Source organism: Camelus ferus, chromosome 35 (genome assembly GCF_009834535.1).
Source record: "Camelus ferus isolate YT-003-E chromosome 35, BCGSAC_Cfer_1.0, whole genome shotgun sequence".
Taxonomy (NCBI): Eukaryota; Metazoa; Chordata; class Mammalia; order Artiodactyla; family Camelidae; genus Camelus; species Camelus ferus.
Genome location: NC_045730.1, coordinates 14,755,584 through 14,774,635, shown reverse-complemented (window position 1 = coordinate 14,774,635; position 19,052 = coordinate 14,755,584). Strand labels below are relative to the sequence as shown.

The window sequence follows — 19,052 nt, the reverse complement described above, 5'->3', positions numbered from 1 at the left end:
TAACTATGGCAACTATTTAAAGGCAACTACTTGATATATTAAAATTGGTAATGGTGTTCTGTTGATAAATAACTCTATAACTATGATTTACTAGCTCATATATTCATTAATAACTATTAGCTATAAAATATATTATTGTTTCTTGAAACTAGAAAGTTTCTTGAAACTAGAAAGTTTCTTTTTAGTACTGATACCTGATCTGTTAGTTCAGTTACACTGTGAGTTTGGTCATAATATCAACACATTTTAAAAAACATCTTTATCCTGATTACTAACAATTTTTTCTTCGTGAGCTATTCAAGCAACTTCCAAAAAATTTTGACAAAGGCTTTATGGAGCAGGTAATGTGATTCCCATCTTGCGGGAAAGGGAAAGTGTGGCCTGGATCCAGGTCTATATGTGTCAGAGGTCACAAAACAGTCATTGACAAAATGTGACTCATTATCCTGTCTTGTGAGGTGGAGCTAGCTTTTAGAATGCTGATTTTAAAATCATATGTTAAGGGGGCAAGGGAATAGCTCAGAGTGCATGCCTAGCATGCACAGGGTCTTGGGTTCAATTCCTAGTATCTTTGTTTAAAAAAATAAACCTGAAATTACCTCCTCCCCGTTAAAAATTTAAAAAAAAATTTAAATTATATGTTAAAGTGGTGAAAAAGCATGAAAATATGGGTGTCAATGCATGTATCGATTGCATTAGGAAAGTTGACTTGATCTGGGTTTTAGGCAGCTTCCAAAAAGCTATGAGATGAGGGTTAACTATTAACAATATTCTTTAATAAGTTGAGTTGAAAATCTCGAGAAAGAGTCTCAGCTCCGAGAGCACTTTATCTGCATTTACTGTAGCGTGGTGTTACCTGTAACATCTCTTCCCTTGTCTTTCTCCCCTCCAGTGCCTTCTTTTCTGCCTCCTCTTTCTAACTGGGGAAAGATTTTTCATGTCCAGACATTCTCTAGTCTGGACCTCACAGTTTGCTTGACTGAGATATTTTGGGAGGTCTGGACAATGTTTAACATGACTGGTTTGGAACATCATGTATTCTTTTGCTACTTACATAACATAACCGAGCGTGAGGACTGGTCAAGGTTTAAGGTCTAGCTCTATTACTTGATATTGTGGGGGAAAAAAGTTATTTCAAAGACGTCAACTTATAAAATCAACATTTTAGATATTGGAATGATCCAACGATGAGAAAACAAATAGACACCCAACGTGTCTCTTGCTCTGCAGTCAGTAAATATTTATTGGTGAATATATAGCAAAAGAGCAAGTGGGGATCCAATAAATGCCAAGGATGAACACGTGGGGCTGCTGGAGGCTGTCTGCTTGTAATCCCTGTAACAATCCTGCTTTTATTTTTTCTTTTCCCCAAAGGAAGTCCTTCAGCAGAACCGGGGAAAAGCTGTGTGTCACTAAACCCTGGGAAAAGTGCTAAATGGGAAAATCTGCAGTGTGTTCAGAAACTAGGCTATATTTGTAAAAAGGGCAACACAACTTTGAATTCTTTTGTTATCCCCTCAGGTAAGTGATCTGTTTGATCTGAAGTGCATGAAAGATAAGTTAAAGATAAAATTACAACCTAGTCCTAACTGTATGCAGTGACGGGTTTTGTTGCTCATGTATGGGGTCCGTTTAATGATATTCCTACAAAGTTCTTTTTTGTTGGCTGCTCCTCCTGGTTGCTAACATTTCCTGAATATTCTCTAGCTCTCAGGCATGAGCAAAACCTTTCACAGAACATTAGTAAAAATTTTATCTTCACGGCAGCCGTCTGAGGTAGGTATTGTTATTCACATGTTCTAGATGAGAGAAGAGCTATTCAGAGGATATAAAAAAAATTGCACCTGTGACAGCCCTGGAATCCAGGCTGGGAAATAAATATCTGAAAGGGATGTGTTTATTATGTCCTCACTATTTAATGACCTGTCTGGGCTCCAGAGCTATTCAGTTTAACATCGTACACTGAAGTCTTCACAGAAATGGAATAAAACATCCCAGAAGTAGTAACTGAATTTTGTATACAGGCTAGACCAGCGGGGAAAATGCAATTAGGCTATTATAATTTTATAGATGATTTCAACTACTTGGGCAAGAATGCATTCTTTCTTCAAATTGATAAAAAACAAATTAGCTACATTTTTTCCCCATTAGCTATTTTTGGAGAACACTTAGTATGTCAGAGGGATTTATGTGTGTACATACGTATTCTGCTTGGGAAATCTGACGATGCAGCATTCTTGACTTTTTTCTCCTTGACTTTTAAAAACAATTTCATTTATTTAAAAATATGATTGATGTGGCTAGAAAGTGAAAAGGTATGGTATGATACACAATAATAATTTCCTCCAACCTCTCTTACTTCAAATATGCTGTTCCCCTCTCTGAATTACTATGTCTGGGTGTATATCCTTACCTAGTTATTCTATGAATATGTAAATACACATTTATGATTATTTTTATCTGTTTTCTACAAGTGGCAGCATTCAATATAACTGTCCCGGGAAGGCCCCAGGGGGTCCTCTTTGGTTACATGCCTCACCTTGTTTCATTTGCTAACCTTCATTTCTTGTTGGGTTTTGAATTTCTCCATGCTTCCTGGATTAATCATTCTATCTTACCTACAAACTCAAATAAACAAGAGCTTGGAAAAGTATATCAGAGTTAAGATTATGAAGCACACACGATTGGTGACTCTCTTGGGCCAGGGTTCCATGTTGTACCCTGTTTGTTCCTTCAGTGCCACCCTCTTTGTCCATAAACCCTGGATCTCTAGAGCCACACTGTTGAGTTCAGTGGCCATTAACCCCATGTTGACACATTGAGCACATGACATGTGGCTTGTTCCAACATAAATGTGCTATCAGGGTCAAAGATGCTGGATTTCCAAGACACAGCATGAAAAAAAAGTAAACTATCTCATTTTTTTTTTATTGATTACATGTTGAAATGATGATATCTTCAATCTGTTGGGTTAAATAAGCTATATTATTAAAATTAAAGTTACTCATTTCTTTTTATTTACATTTAACATGGCAACTAGCAAATTTATGATTATGCGTGTGGCTTACATTTGTGGATTACAATATTTTTCAATAGGACAGTGTTGCTCTGGAGGGACCAGCCATCTTTTGTGGCTGCCCCAGGAAACTCCCCTTCATTTGTTGTTTTCATGTTTTGAAATCTTTTTAAAGCTCATCTATTTTGTTTTTTGAAGCCCTCAACCTTTGCTGGCATTATTTTCAGCTTCCTGGGCTGCAAAATTGAAATATCCCACCAGAGGGCTCCAGAGTTATACTAACATTTACTTTTGTTTTTGGAACCACTGGAACTTGTACAGAAGGCATAGACTTTCTAACAATATGCATTTTTCTATTATAACAATACAGGGTTTGGATATCATGACTGCCTATTTCCTTGAATGACTGTGTGCAGAATCCTGGGCTTATCCAAAGGTGTAGATAGTCCCAGCCTTAAGAGAATATGGGACTGATACATTAAATGGGTACCAAAGGTACCCAATATTGAACCTTTGCTAAGGCAGCACATTTGAGAATGTTTCATATCAAACTTAAATATAGAAGTTGACATTCATTTGGCAATGTAGCTTCTCTCTCTTTTTTAAACATAAACTTTATATTTAGAACAGCTTTAGATTTACAGTAAAATTGAGAAGATAGTACTATGCACCTGCACACCTAGTTTCCCCTGTTGTTAATATGTCACATTACTATGATACATTTATTATAATTAATGAAAAAATATTGATACATTATTAACTAAAGTCCATAGTTTATTCAGATTTCCTAGTGTGCTTTTGTTTCAGGATCCCATCCAGGATACCACATGACTTTAGCTGGCTTGTCTCTAAATTTAGGCTCTTCTTGGCTGTGACAGTTTCTCAGACTTGTTTGTTTTTGACGATCTTGACAGTTTTGAGGGGTAGTGATTGGGTATATTGTAAGATACCCCTTTTTTTGTCTGATATTTTTCTCATGGGTAGAATTTCAGGGAGAAAGATTGCACGGGTGAAATATCATTCTCATCACATCATATCAAGGGTACATATCGTCAGCGTGATTTATGACCTTAGTGTTGACCTTGGTCACCTGGCTGAAATAGTGTTTGTCAACAATATAGCTTCTCTTTAAGCAAGGTACATTGCAAAATTGCTGTTTGAAACAGTACCCATAAAATGGTCATAATAAGCTACTGTATATCAAATATAACTTCACATTATTCCCTCGACCAACATTCATTACACTTATCATGTGCCAGGCCCTCTGCTGTTTTAGGGCATACGGGGCTGAATAAAGTGAGTCTCTTGCCTTCAAATGTCATTCCCACCACTTTCCCCAGCTCATTTCTATTACACTAGATGTTTCTAATGTATAATCAAGGTCATGAAATTTGACCATAATTATTAGTAGCAGTAATTATGATGTCAGTCACTATTATGGGTTTGATTAAATAGTAATTGTCCTGTTTGTGATTTACAGCATGTGATCGCAAATGTTTTAACAACACAGTGAGGATGGGTAGTTTAATAGTCATATTTGCATTAATATTATTTACATTTTTTTACATATATGGATAATTTGGTTCATGTAATGTGACTTGTCCAAGATCGTACAACTTGTGGCAAATTCAGGTTTTGCATTCAAGACTTCTAAATCTAAATCCTTGTCACTTTGGCAATATAACATCATCTTTTGGGAGCAAGTCAATGGCAGTGGGTCAGTTCAGGGGCCCAGGTAGCCGGCTCACACCGCTGTGGTTTCAGAAGCTCCTTGGTGGCCCCCTGCCCTCCACTCATTCCGTTCCCTGTCTCAACAGAATCTTTCTCCTGCTGTCTGATGAGTCTTGCCCTGCCTCTAATTTTTCCATAGAATGGAAGCAAAATGAAATATTTTCAGGAATACATTATATGCCAAACCGTTTGCGTCTCTGCATTTACATAACATGCTTAGTTCAGGTTTGCCGATGATCAAATGTGGATAAAATGAAACAGTCTATTGTATCTTAGTGTGGCCTTGTTGTAGGTACAATCAAAAAAAGAGATTTGTCATTTAGCTTTATTTTAAAATGAAAGGTGGCTTCATATAAATTTTAGTCCAAAAGTGAACATGATCTAGTCTATCTTTTGTGGCTGTCTAGGTGAAAACAATGGAAAATAAATATTCACTGTATTTGCTTATAACTATGAACTGTTTCACATATAGAATGGTAGAAAATATTGTTACAATTAAAAAAAAAACTCTTTCCCTTTAAATGTTTTTCAAATTCTTTTTTTTTTTTTTTCCCTAGAAAGTGATACACCTACTAACTGTCCGAGCCAGTGGTGGCCATACACAGGCAACTGCTACAGGATTTACAGAGAAGAAAAGAAAATTCAAAGAGATGCCTTGACTGCCTGTAGGAAGGAAGGTGGAGATCTTGCTAGTATCCACAGCATTGAGGAATTTGACTTTATCATCTCCCAGCTGGGATACGGTAAGAACTTCCATCAGACATATGCTTGTCTCTCGTCTTTCTGATTCTGGAAAATTTAATTGCAAGTGTGAAATCTAATAAAATTCAAATTACTAGTTCAATGAGCAGTTCAGTAACAAATATTAATCATGCCTCCAATATAAAAACTGTAGAGTAGTTTAAAGAATTTTTATCACTAAGAGAATATCTGATTTTTCTTTTAACATGGAATCAACCTATGCATAGTTTCAAAATTATTTTTCTACTATTTTTCTATATAATCTGGATTCACAGCAGCCTACCTTAAATTTGTCAACAATATTTCACTTTTTGGAATTATGTGTGTACGTGAATGTATTTTCTCTTATAAGGCTTGTATTTGGTCTCACAGGACAGGTCTCTAAATGAACCATCTCATACTTAGGATTTTATTTACTTTATTAACCTAGCTAATGCTGCTCAAATGATAAGCAGTGAAAGAAATAAGATATTTGATTGGCATCATTAGATGTTGGGTTAAGCCTTTTTAAGAAATTGGTGTCTCAATTTTAGGACTATAATTTAAGAAGTGTATAGAAATCATAGTCACTAAAATATTGTCAAGGCCTATCAGAAACATGTAACAAGTGGGTAAGGTGAGTTGGGGATGCTGATCTGGAAGAGGAGGAGGGGAGGAAGATGCGGTGGTACTTGGCACTCAGCCACCCTTGCTGATTCAATGATGATCCTTTTCTGCTTCTACTGATGAGAATGCTGATTGGTTGCAGCTGTTCATTTCCAGAGAGCAAAACAAGAGGAAATGGATGGTGATGATGGTGGGGACTGCTTCCTGACACTTACTGCCTGAAAATTGATAGAGTGGGGGTAGGGGAGAAGAAAACACAATGAACAAATAGACAAGAAAAACAGAATAGTCTCTGAAAGAGATGTAAAAGTTCCCCAACACTGCTACTTTTAGCATCTGTGCCAAATGGAATCATTTCTGCTCTGCTTACCTCAGCTTAGTAGGGAGACGACATTCAGATATAGCCCATAAATGATGTTTTTAGAGGTTACAATGTGTCAATTTCTGGTGTACAGCACAATGTCCCAGTCACACATATACATATGTATATTTATTTTCATATTCTTCCATAAATGATTTCTTGATTATTCTATATGTACCTATCCTGGAGCATTTGGACTACACAATAATAATGTTATCAAAACTGATATATCTAAAATAAAAAGACCCTGATATATCTGAATAATACCATGACATATACAATGTGATACAGTAGTGATGAAGTTTGCAAATGAATCAGTGGAAAACACGAGTTAGGAGCCTGTAGGGTTAACATGCAAATTTTGCTCTACTTTATAGAATATGGTCTAGTCATAGGAGAACCTTATAGATTTATCGCTGTAGTTATTGTGGGAATTTGGATGACAAAGTTTGCTTTTAAACTCAGCTGGAGAATCAGTAAATTTTCACTAGGGAAAGCTTCCTGTTTTTATTATCAATGAGGATTTATTTATTTAAAGCAATTCAAATAATATTGATAAAGAAATGTTACAAAATTAAAATTATTGTTGCTAAGTTAAAAGCTGAGAAAGCCTTTTGTTAGCTAGTTGAGATGATATCTTCCGTGTTAATCACAGAAATACAGACAAATTGAGACCTACACATATGCTTTCTGACTCCATCAACTAAGACAGCTTCCCTAACAGTTTTATAAAATTCAGTCTAACAACTTTACGCTTCCATCTTATATATTTTTGTAGAATCAAGGTTGTGTGAATAAAGTACAAAACCTGGAGGGGGATAACAGTTTAGTAAGGAAAAAAATTTTTTTTGTTTTTATTTTAATTTTTATTTTTTGGGTAAACAAAAGTTATTCTAGGAAAAGCAACCTATTGAGACATAAAACTGTTTTAAAATTTACGTATGTGTACTGTTCATTGTTTCTAAGAACAGTTTAGAGCTTTAACTTTTTAAACTTACATAGTTATCAAAGGAATAAAGCCAACCACAAAATAAGAATCAGCAGAATGCAGTAATCCAATCATAAAGGACAGTCAGATGTGCTCACACATATTTAAGAAATCAATCATTTGTTATAAAAAATAAGTAGTTCATTTGTGTTCTTTTTTTTAGATTCCACATATAAGTGATATCATATGGTATTTTTCTTTTTCTTTCTGGCTTACTTCACTTAGAATGATAATCTCCAGGTCCATCCATGTTGCTGCAGATGGCATTATTTTATTCTTTTTTATGGCTGAGTAGTATTCCACTGTATATACATAAACCACAGCTTCTTTATCCAGTCATCTGTCAATGGACATTTAGGTGGCTTCTATATCTTGGTTACTATATATAATGCTTCTATGAACATTGGGGTTTATGTGTCTTTTTGAATCATTCATAGATATATATATCTAAAAACGCTAAAAGAAGCTACAAAAAACCAGAAACTCTTCATGTTTTATTATAATCATGGGACTTGAGAACTTGGGTTTTCGTTAATCTTGAACCTCAAACCATTGAGGGGTACATGAGGTCATTTTGAAGCCTGTATTTGCTGCTCAAAAGACCATGATCTAGCAAAATAAGTGAAAGGAAAAGGGATTGTCCCAGCAATGCCATTCACGCTTCATGGTGCTGGAAACATCTGGTGGGGCTGGCATCTGGGCCAGGCAGGGACTTCTCCAAAAGCGAAGTTGAGTGACAACTTTTAGGAAGAACAGGCGAAGCCGTTTAGGGAAATTCCTGTGCAATGTGGCCTTTTCCTCATTTTCTACTACAACATCATCTTTGCAATCTTTTGGCAAGTAATCTTATTTAAAGAACATCAATCAAGTATTTATGATGGAATTCCCAGTAGGGCAACTTAGATAGAACTTAAATAGGTATCGAATTGTGTAGTCTTTCAATTTTTTAAAGAAATATGGAAATGTGTAGGTTTTCAGCCTTGAAATCTCAAGCCTTCAATTTTGTCCCATTGTTTACTTCCTTAGAATTTTTAGAATGATAACTACTAATAAAGTCAATAATGCTCTTCCTAGAATTTTGAAACAAAATGATCACCTTTTACATCCATATCTGGTTGTTTTTATTTTAATTTTTGTTTGTTATTTGGGTTTTTCTGGTATTTTTGTGGTGAAAATGGGGGCCGATTCATTTATATTTATAGACTAGTAAATAAGTGGTAAATGCCAGGAGACAGCTCAACCGTTCAGTTTATATATCTTCTCACTATATAGATCATTTTCACTCCTATTACAGTGATTCAGCTTTAACAAAAACACCTAGAATGTTCTTGATAACATCATCAGTAAAATAGAAGCATCTTTTAATTTTTACTATTTCAAAACCTTCATAAAATTTAACAGTTGTCAAACAGGTTTATGCATAAATAAGCTACAGTATTTTCAGCACCACGAGTGTGGCTGGTATGGTGGGTTATTTTAAACAAAAAAGCAGCTTCACAAGATAGAGGGTAGTGATAGACCTACTTCAGTTTCACTTTAACAACCCCCAGGAGATAGAATTTGCAGTAGCCCAACAAAAGAGTACCGTCACATTGAAAATGTGAAGACTACATTACACGTTGTATGCTGAAATTGACAACAAACCTCAGTCTACAGCATGTAGATCAGATTGACACTCAAGAGGATGGTCTTTGATGATAATTATACGTCCAGGGAGTTGTTGATAAAGAAGGGGTCTTCCTTTCTTGATAACCTTCTGATCTTTGGAAAGAAAACTTCGTGTAAATTGCATCTGTGTTTTTCTTCCTGTTTAGAGCCAAATGATGAGTTGTGGATTGGCTTAAACGACATCAAGATTCAGATGTACTTTGAATGGAGTGATGGCACCCCTGTAACATTTACCAAATGGCTTCGTGGAGAACCAAGCCATGAAAACAATAGGCAGGAAGACTGTGCGGTGATGAAAGGCAAAGTAAGGCAGCTTTAATTACTGATGGTTAGCAAAAGCCACAGGGAAAGTTTCCTTCTGTCCCATTTATTACAAAGCATTGTTTCCATCATTTCTATTCTAGGTGAAGTGATACAGATGAAGGTTGAACTAAAATTCAGATTCAGTTTCTTGAGTCTCAATTGTCTAGCAAAGTCAGATTTTCAAGAGGACCAGAAAAGCAACAGACAGAAACTTTCAGTTCAAAGATGAAATTAACCCTTAACAAATACCCATATTGTTCTTATGCTTGGTTCTCAGTGGTGCCATATGTTTATATGGCTTGATTAATCAGTTCAGAACTTTGGTTCTACTTTCAGCTGGTTTCTCTGAGTGAATGTAGACCTGGTTAGATCTACTCTGGGTCCTACAGCTTAGAATCTGTGCTTGGAGAGTTAACGTTTGTTTGTTTAGGTTACATGGAGGTGTCAAATATGAAAAGATGGCTTCCATGTCTTAAATAGCACGTTAGCAACTGAAGCATACCGTCAGATTGTCTTTTGTTCTACAGACGATGAACATGGTGGTTAGCAGGCTGGGTTTTGATGCATGGCTTATTTCCTTTTTTGTGAAATGGGCATAATGATTGTACCCAGCTCACATGGTGGGTATAAGGATTAAATGGGTTAATGCATATAACATGTGCAGTGCCTGACCCTGACCCAAATGTATTGTTCAATGAGTATAAGGTACTGTTGCTGTCATTGTGGTTGCTTTTGTTGTGATAAATCGAAAGCTTAAGAAAGAGTGTGTATTGGTTATTAAAAGAACAGGCAGAAGTCTGTCATGGGAAAAGGAAACCAGAGAGCATCGTACATGTAAAAACTTAAAAGGACGGTATGGCTGGAAGTGTGAAGTCAGAGATAGATGGGTGAGTAGAAGGAATACTGGCAATGAGAAAACATGCATTAGCCTGGGCGTAGCAAAACTAAATCTGCAATTTATAAATAGTACTCTGGCTGGAGAGTTGAGTACCAGGTTGTAGTGGGGTGACACCAAATGAGAGATGAGGAATTAGAGGCAGACTATATATATATATTTTTTTAATTGAAGTATAGCTGATTTACAATGTTGTGTTAGTTTCTGGTGTATAGCATAGTGATTCACTTATATATTCTTTTTCATATTCTTTTTCATTATAGGCTATTACCAGATGTTGAATATAGTTTCCTGTGCTATTCAGTAGGTCCTTGTTGCTTATCAATTTCATATATATTAGTTAGTATCTGCAAATCTGGACCTCCCAATTTATCCCTCCCACCGCCTTTCCCCTCTAGTATCTGTAAGTTTGTTTTCTATGTCTGTGAATCTGTCTCTGTTCTGTAAATAAGAGGCAGACAAAATTGAAGACAGTTTTCAAGGGGTTAAGCAGGTAAGGGAAGGAGAGGAGAGGTCATTTTAAGGTGAAATCTCTAGGGAAGGAGGAAAGGCAGACTCTGAAGTCGAGTGAGAGATGGTACCTTAGATCCAGGAGGACACTCATCAATAGAAATAGGAGGAAGGGAGGAAAGAAGACTGGTTTCATGTGTGTTTTCAGGTTGGGCATGTTGCACGGAGGAGTTCTTCCTGGATGGCTTTATAGATACTCAGTTAACTTGAAAACAGGTGACTGTCAGTGTAGGCGAGGAGGCTGCCTGCAAACCTTCTGTTGGAACCATCACTTAGGGGCTTACAAGCATTTTTATTTTCTCTCTAGAGTCCTCTCTTAGTGGCTTGATAGCGAAGATATAAAAGCACTCTGGGGCTGCAATCTCTTTTCACATCTCTGTAGCCAGAGTCAGATTTGCAGTTTCCTTGTAAAATATCCGTTTACCTTTCCTTTTCAAAGATGCCACTTTCTCTTCATAACTTCAAATCTTTGTTTTCCATGTCGGAGTCACTCTTACAAGAAAATACCACCAAAGGCAAACAACTGATAATCATTAAGGGTTTTTTTGTTTTTTGTTTTTTTTTTTCTCTTTGCTTTCTGCAGGATGGGTATTGGGCAGATCGGGCCTGCGAACGGCCTCTTGGCTACATCTGTAAGACGAAATCACAAGCCCAAACTTCAGGAATAGTGGAAGTAGAAACAGGCTGCCAGAAAGTGAGTAAAAGAACACACATGATGGCTTCAGGGCAGCAAATGGGGATGTGACATACTGAGCTTTACTTTTGTCTGTGAAAGTCCCTGATTGCTGTCATAGGAGCCAAGTGCTTCAGCTGTTTAAATGTTTGGTGGCTTATTGCGGCAGTTTTGTATCATTGTTGTCCCTCAAGCTCTCTCTGCGTATTCCCTCTGTGGTGTACGTGTGATCAGCAGCTGCTTTCCCAATGTCATGGAAATTATAGGAACGAGTCCAGGGAATAAGATGGTGCACCGGATGGAGCCTGATGAGGGTAAGGAGGTGAAGGCAAGCCATCAAGGTGCTGGAAGTCCGTGACCCTATGAGCCATCAGGGATATTTCCAGTAGATAACCTTAAGTTGTAGATAGCAAGCTATCTTAGTCATTTTTTTCCATTTATAGTATTTCTGAGCTGGTTTCTGGTGGGGATTCTTCTCGGGAGATCCCTGCACTGGGAGGCAGGAGGTTTAGACTCTAGCTGGTAATAGCAGCTAGTAACTCAGTTAAACCAAGAAAAACCATGCAACCCTATCGGGCCTCCATGTCACCAGCACGACACTTAGGAACACCTCCCCGCAGATCCTGTGTTTCTTTGAGGTTAAAGTAAATGATCTCGGTGAAGCAGTTTCTAAAAACGCTAAAAGAAGCTACAAAAAGCCAGGGTGCATGATTATCATTTTCCTGTTTGATTGCTGAGTTACCCGTCTTCCTCTTTTTTCCTTTCTCACTTCTCTTGGATAAAAATAAAGTAGAAACCAATTTTCCTTCCAAGAGTATCACGTTATGATCACAAATCATCTTATAACAAATACCAGAGTTCGTGAAACATAATTTAGTGATGTACAGTTAAACCATAAAGAAAAATGGAGTAAACACAGGAAATCACAGGTTGTGAGAGAGATCAGGGATGTTAGTGATGATCAAAATCCCCCTTTTAATTTTTGCATCCTGGAAATTTCAGCCCAGAGAGGCATTAACTTTTTTAGAGTGACACAGAAGCAAGACTAGAACCCAGGTCTCCTGCCACCAAGTCATTATGCTTCCGTGGTTTATTTCACTCCCAGTACATTTATATTTTCTTTGCCTAATCATATGCATATACAGGAGATTGTATATTATTGTAATTTTCTTTAAGTAATAAACCAATATTCAAAGTTTATTACTTCTACACAATCATAATTTTATATATATATTTTTTCTACTAATTGTCACATCTACAGTCTCTGATAAAATCCAATTTAATCATTAGGCTGGAAATAAGAAAATACCAGGCAACTGTTTGCTGAGTGTGGTTATTATGCTCTCAATGATCTTAAAAGATAAACATTACATTTCTAATTAGGCAGGAGAGGAAACAAGTGCAGAGATAATAATTTGGCCAACTTAAAAACACATGCTCTAGGCAGTGATTTCCTCAGAGCTGGGAAGACTAGGAAAATAATCTATTTGCCAGCAAAGGAAGATGACAGAATAATTTTTTTGCCTGGACACTTGGTGGTAGGGGTATTTCTAAGAATCAGGGCTACTATGACCTGATGTCATAAAGATCTGGGATTCAGTTATCAATTCATTGCTGCCTGTGTGGGAAATTAAGAAATTGATCTAAGAAATTATCATGAAGTGGTCCCAAGTTACTAATATTCCTGGATGTCTGATAGAGGCAAATGTAAATCCTCTTTATAGAGAAGTCCCCCTTTCCAGGCTGATCAAGGATCCCCCAGCTGAGTTTGAAATTCAGAATTATATCCCACCAGGAGCTTTAGATGGTGGAATTAATGGGTATGATATTAAAGTGAATCTGCTTTAACAGGCTTACAGAAATAAAAGGTGGAATTGAAACTGTGAACCTGCCACCAAGTTTTGTTATGTAATATTTTCATATAATTCAATTCTAAACATTTTTTATTTCCATTGAGATTCTTTTGTGGCCCATTAGCTGTTTAAAAATGCGTATATGTGTGTATGTGTGTGTGTGATTGTAGTGCTGGAAGTTTCGGTGTTGGGGGTTTGGTTTGTTTTTTAGTTTCTAAATAATTGGGAGGTACTATTGATTTTAATTTCACGGCTCTGTGATCATATAAAATTTTGGGGGTTGTAATTTATTGACATTTTCTTCACAGTCTAGTTCATAGTCAGTTTTTGTAAACTCCCATGTGTTCTTGAACAGAATAATCTTTGATTTGGGTCTTCAGGGTCTATATGTGTGGACTAGATTAAATTTATTAGGTTACTAGAGAAGACTTATTACTAGATAAAACTTATTAATGTTTATTCCACATAAACTTTTAAAATGTTTTAAATTTTGAAACAGTGTGAGACTCACAGGGGTTTAAAAAAAAGTACAGAAAATTCTCCTAAATCATCCATTTTGCTTCCTCCAATGAGAACATCTTATCTAACCAAAGTACATTATCACAAAAGGCAATTGGTGTGGATACGCTATTATTAACTAAACCACAGATCTTACTACTCTCCCATTCTGTAACCTCCCACTCCCAGCTACTTATCTTTGCTATTTGTACACGCAGTTAGACCTGGATTTACCAACGTTTATCAATTTCTTTGCTCACTGTAGAATTTTAGCCCACTCATTCCTCTTGACTTTACTTTCTTGCCAAAGTAAATCTTTTAGAAGTTCTTTCACTGGGATTTGGGAGTGGAAAAGACTGTCTTTGTCTAAAAATATCTTGAATTCATCTTCACCACACATAGTAATTTAGGTAGGTCGTTTTAGAATTCTGTACTGACAGCTGTTTTCTGACTACACTTTGTGTATTATTTCATTTTCTCCTGACCTTTATTTTTGCCATTGAAATTCCCGTTAGACTCTCTTACTCTTCCCCTCCCCCTCCTCTCTTCCTCGTCCCCTTCTCCCGCCTCCCTCCTCCTCCTCCTCCTTCTCACGGGTGCTCTATATTTTCTCTGATTGATTTTTAAAGATTTTAAGATCAAAGATCATTGTCTTTGTTCTTAGTACAATATGTTGAGATTTGGATTTATTTATTGGTTCCATACTCAGTGTGCATCATCTTGAAGATTTGTATCTTTCAATTCTTGAAAATTATCCATTGTTAATTTTATTCAGTGCTTCTGAAACGTCTCTCAGGTTGATTTTCAACCTTCTTTTATTTTCTATATTTTCTATCATGATTTTTTAACATCTTTTCATATTCTAATCCCTCTTCTACATTCATTCAATTTACTGATCTTTCTGAAACCACATTTTCTATATTTAATCTGGCCATTGAGGGTTTTTAATTACAATATAGTTGATTTACAATTTCATGTTAGTTTCCGGTGTACAGCATAGTGATTCAGTTATTCATATATATAGAGTTTTTAACTTATATTTTTCTTTTCTAGAAATTCTATTTTTGTGTGTTTTGAAATCCTTTTGTCCTTTGTTCATAGTATTTTGATCTTTCATTACTGATTGTTTCTTCTTTTGTCACTTAAATCATTGAAAACATGCTTATTTTTATATTTTTCCTGGTTGTTTTCTTCTGTTAAACTACTGACTCTCCCTTAAAAGGAGACATTTTTTTCACATGGTTTGTAATTTTTGATTGTGAATTAGGCCCCAAACCATCCCCACCCCAACCCTTAAATGTCATAGACTTTTTTTTTAATTCTTATTTTTAATTGATGTGTAGTTGATTTACAATGTTAGTTTCAGGTGTACAGCAAAGTGATTCAGTTATACATATACATACATACATTTTTTTTTTTTTAGTTTCTTTTACATTGCTTCTCATTATAAAAAATTGAATAATGTTCCCTGTGCTATACAGTAGGTCCTTGTTATTTATCTATTTTATATATAATAACATGTATCTGTTAATCCCAAACTCTTAATCTGTTCTTCCCTCACCCTTCCCCCTAGTAACCACAGTTTGTTTTCTATGTCCATGAGTCCATTTCTGGTTTGTAAATAAAATGTGTGTATATTTTTAAAGATTCCATATATGATCAATATCTTATGATATTTGTCTTTCTCTGTCTGACTTACTTCACTTAATATGATAATCTCTAGGTCCATCCATGTTGCTGCAGATGGCATTACTTCATTCTTTTTTTATGGCTGAGTGATATTCCACTGTGTATAGGTATATAGATATACCACTTCCTTTTATCCATTCATCTGTTTTTTCATTTTTAAAATTTATTTATGTATTTATTTTACAATATCATATTTTTAAAATTGAAGTGTAGTTGATGTACAATATTATATGTTATAGGTAAATAATATAGTAATTCACAATTTTTAAAGGGTTATAGTTATTATAAAATATTGGCTCTATTCCCCATGTTGTTACAGTACATCCTTGTAGCTTATTTTATACTTGATAGTTTGTACCTCTTAATCCTCCACCTCCATATTGCCCCTCCCCTTATCCTCTCCCCACTGGTAACCACTAGTTCCGTCTTTACATTTGTGACTCTGTTTCTTTTCTGTTATATTCACTAGTTTGTTGTACTTTTTTAGACTCCACATGTAAGTAATATCTTAAAGTATTTGTCTTTCTCTGTCTGACTTATTTTACTTAGCCTAATGCCCTCCAAATCCATCCATGCTGTCACCAGAAGCTAATACAACATTTTAAATCAATGGTACTTCAGTTAAAAAGCAAACAAACAACCTACTTAAAATATGGGCAGAAGAACTGAACAGACATTTTTCTGAAAGAGGAAATGTAGATGCCCAACAGGAACAAAAAAGTTGCTCAACATCACTAATTTCAGGGAAAAGCAAATCTGAATCACAATGAGATACCATCTCACATCTGTCAGAAGAGCCATCATCAATAAGAACACAAGTAACAGATGTTGGCAAGGATGTAGAGGAAACGGAACCCTTGTACACTGTTGGTGGGAATGTAAATGGGTGCAGCCACTATGGAAAACAATACAGAGGTTTCTCAAAAACCTAAAAATAGAACCACCATATGGCCCAGTAATTCCACTATTGGGCATATATCTGAGAAAAACAAAAACATTAATACAAAAAGATACATACACCTTACTATTAACAGCAACATTATTTATAGTTGCCAAAACATGGAAGCATCCTAAGTGCACATCAATAGATGAATGGATAAAGAAGATGTAGCATATGTATGTAATGGAATACAAGTCACCCATAAAAAAGAAGGATATTTTGCCATTTGCAGCCCTTTATTCACTTTTTTTTTTAAACTTCAAAAACCAGAATTTTATGACTGTCATAAACATCTCCTTTGCATCAAGAACAACAAAACAACAGAATACCTATAAATAAACTTAACCAAGGAGATTACCTGTACTCTGAAAACTGTAAAACATTGATGAAGGAAATCTGAAGATGATACAAAGAAATGGAAAGATATCTTGTGCCCTTGGATTGGAAGACTCCACATTATCAAAATGGCCATACTACTCAAAGCAATCCACAGATCCAACGCAACCCCTGTCAAAATACTCATGACATTTTTCACAGAACTAGAACAAACAATTCCAAAACTTATGTGGAATCATAAAAGACCCTGAATTGCCAAAGCAATCTTTTGTAGGTTCTTTTTTTTTAACCTCTTTCTTTTTGTGCTTTGACTAGAGAAGTTCCTTTAACATTTGCTGTAAAGCTGGTTCAATGGTGCTGAATTCTTTGGGCTTTTGTTTATCTGTGAAGCTTTTGATTTCTCCATCAAATCTGAAGGAGAGCTTTCCTGGATAGAGTATTCTTGGTTGTTAAGTTTTTCCCTTTCATCACTTTAAATATATCATGCCACTCCCTTCTGACCTGTAGAGTTTCTGCTGAAAAATCAGCTGGTAACCTTATGGGAGTTCTTTTATATATTATTTGTTGCTTTTCTCTTGCTGATTTTAATATTTTCTCCTTATCTTTAACTTTTGTCAATTTGATGACTATGTGCCTTGGTGCATTTCTCTTTGAGTTGATCCTGTGTGGTACTCTTTGCACTTCCTGGACTTGGGTGACTGTTTCCTTTCCCAAGTTGGGGAAGTTTTGGGTTATTATCTCTTCAAAAATTTTCTCAGTCCCTTTCTTTCTCTCTTCTCTTTCTAGGACCCCTATAATGTGAATATCAGTGCACTTGATGTTGTCCCAGAGTTCTCTTAAACTATCCTCATTTCTTTTCATTCTTTTTTCTTTTTTCTGCAGTAGTGATTTCCACTAATTTGTCTTCTAGCTCACTGATCTGTTCTTCTGCCTCATTCAGTCTATTCTTGGTTCCTTCTAGTGTGTTATTTATTTCAGTGATTTTATTCTTCAACTCTGGGAATATTTTGCAACTCTCTGCTAAAAACTTTGCTCTGTGCATCTATATTCCTCTTGAGTTCTCTGAACATCTTCACCATCATTACTTTAAACTCTTTCTCAAATAAATTGCCTGTCTCCTCATTGCTTATTTCTGCTTTTGGGATTTTATCTTGTGCTTTGGCTTAGAAGATACTCCTCTGCTGCCTCATATTGTCTATCTTTCTATTTGTATTTTTAGCTAGGTTAGTTACGTTTCTCGACCTTGGAGAGGTGGCCCTCTGTGGGAGACGTCATATGCATCCCAGCAGGACACTCCTCTCTTGTCACCCAAAGACCAGGGTCCAGCCAGGCTCAGGGTAGAGTCTGGCCTGTGTTTGTGGATTCCTTCTGCCCCCTGGTGGATGAGGCTGGACTAGAGGCTTATGCAGGTTTCCTAGAGGCTTATGCAGGTTTCCTGGCTTATGCAGGTTTCCTGGTGCCTGCCCAGTGCTGGGTGAACTTTGGTCCTGGACCTCTGGTGGGCAGGGCTGTATCTAGAGGCCTTTGTAGCTCAGGAAATCTGCTAATGGGCAGGGCTGTGTTCCCATCTAGTATGTTGTTTGGCCTGAGGCTTCCCTACAGGCTGTTGGGTGGGGCCAGATCTTGGTACTAATGATCCAGTCAAGATGTCAGCCTCCAGGAAAGCTCATGTAGATGAACACTCCTGGAATGTTTGCCACTAGATTTTATGTCCCCTGGGTGAGTTGCAGCTGTCCTCTATGTCCCCAGGAGAACTTCCAAAACCAGCAGGCATGTTGGTCCAGGTTCCTATGAAATCACTGCCTCTGCCCTTGGACCTGGTGCACGCAAGATTCTGTGTGCGCTTCCCAAGAGAGTGAAGTCTCTGTTCCCCCAGTCCTGTGGGGCTCCTGGAGTTAAGCTCCACTGGCCTTCAAAACCAGATGTCCTGGGGTCTCCTTCTTCTTGCAATGCCAGAACCCTGGGCTGGGGAGCCTGACATGGGTCTCTCACTCCCACTTAAGTCTCACTCTGTGACTTAAGTATTCTTTAGCTTGTAGGTTGCCCACCTGGGGGGTATGGGGCCCGATTATATTGTGAGCACGCCCCTCCTACCATCCTGCTGTAGTTCCTTCTTTATGTTTCCAGTTTAAGATCTTTTTTGCTAGGTTCCAGTCTTTTTTTCCCCCAATGGTGGTTTAGCAGTCAGTCGTGGTTTTTCTGTCGTTGGCAGGAGAGGCGAGCCTGTGGTCCTACCACTCCACC

General features: G+C 36.7%; 1 protein-coding gene across 1 annotated transcript in view; it reads left to right on the top strand.

Annotated features, from left to right (window-relative positions):
* MRC1 (mannose receptor C-type 1) overlaps positions 1–19,052 on the top strand; it is a 90,814-nt gene that overhangs the window by 31,270 nt on the left and 40,492 nt on the right. The window contains exons 6-9 of the mRNA XM_006192292.3: positions 1,375–1,521; positions 5,305–5,490; positions 9,258–9,415; positions 11,403–11,513. Of these exons, the coding sequence (XP_006192354.1) occupies positions 1,375–1,521; positions 5,305–5,490; positions 9,258–9,415; positions 11,403–11,513 (602 nt within the window). The remainder of the gene's footprint in view (positions 1–1,374; positions 1,522–5,304; positions 5,491–9,257; positions 9,416–11,402; positions 11,514–19,052) is intronic.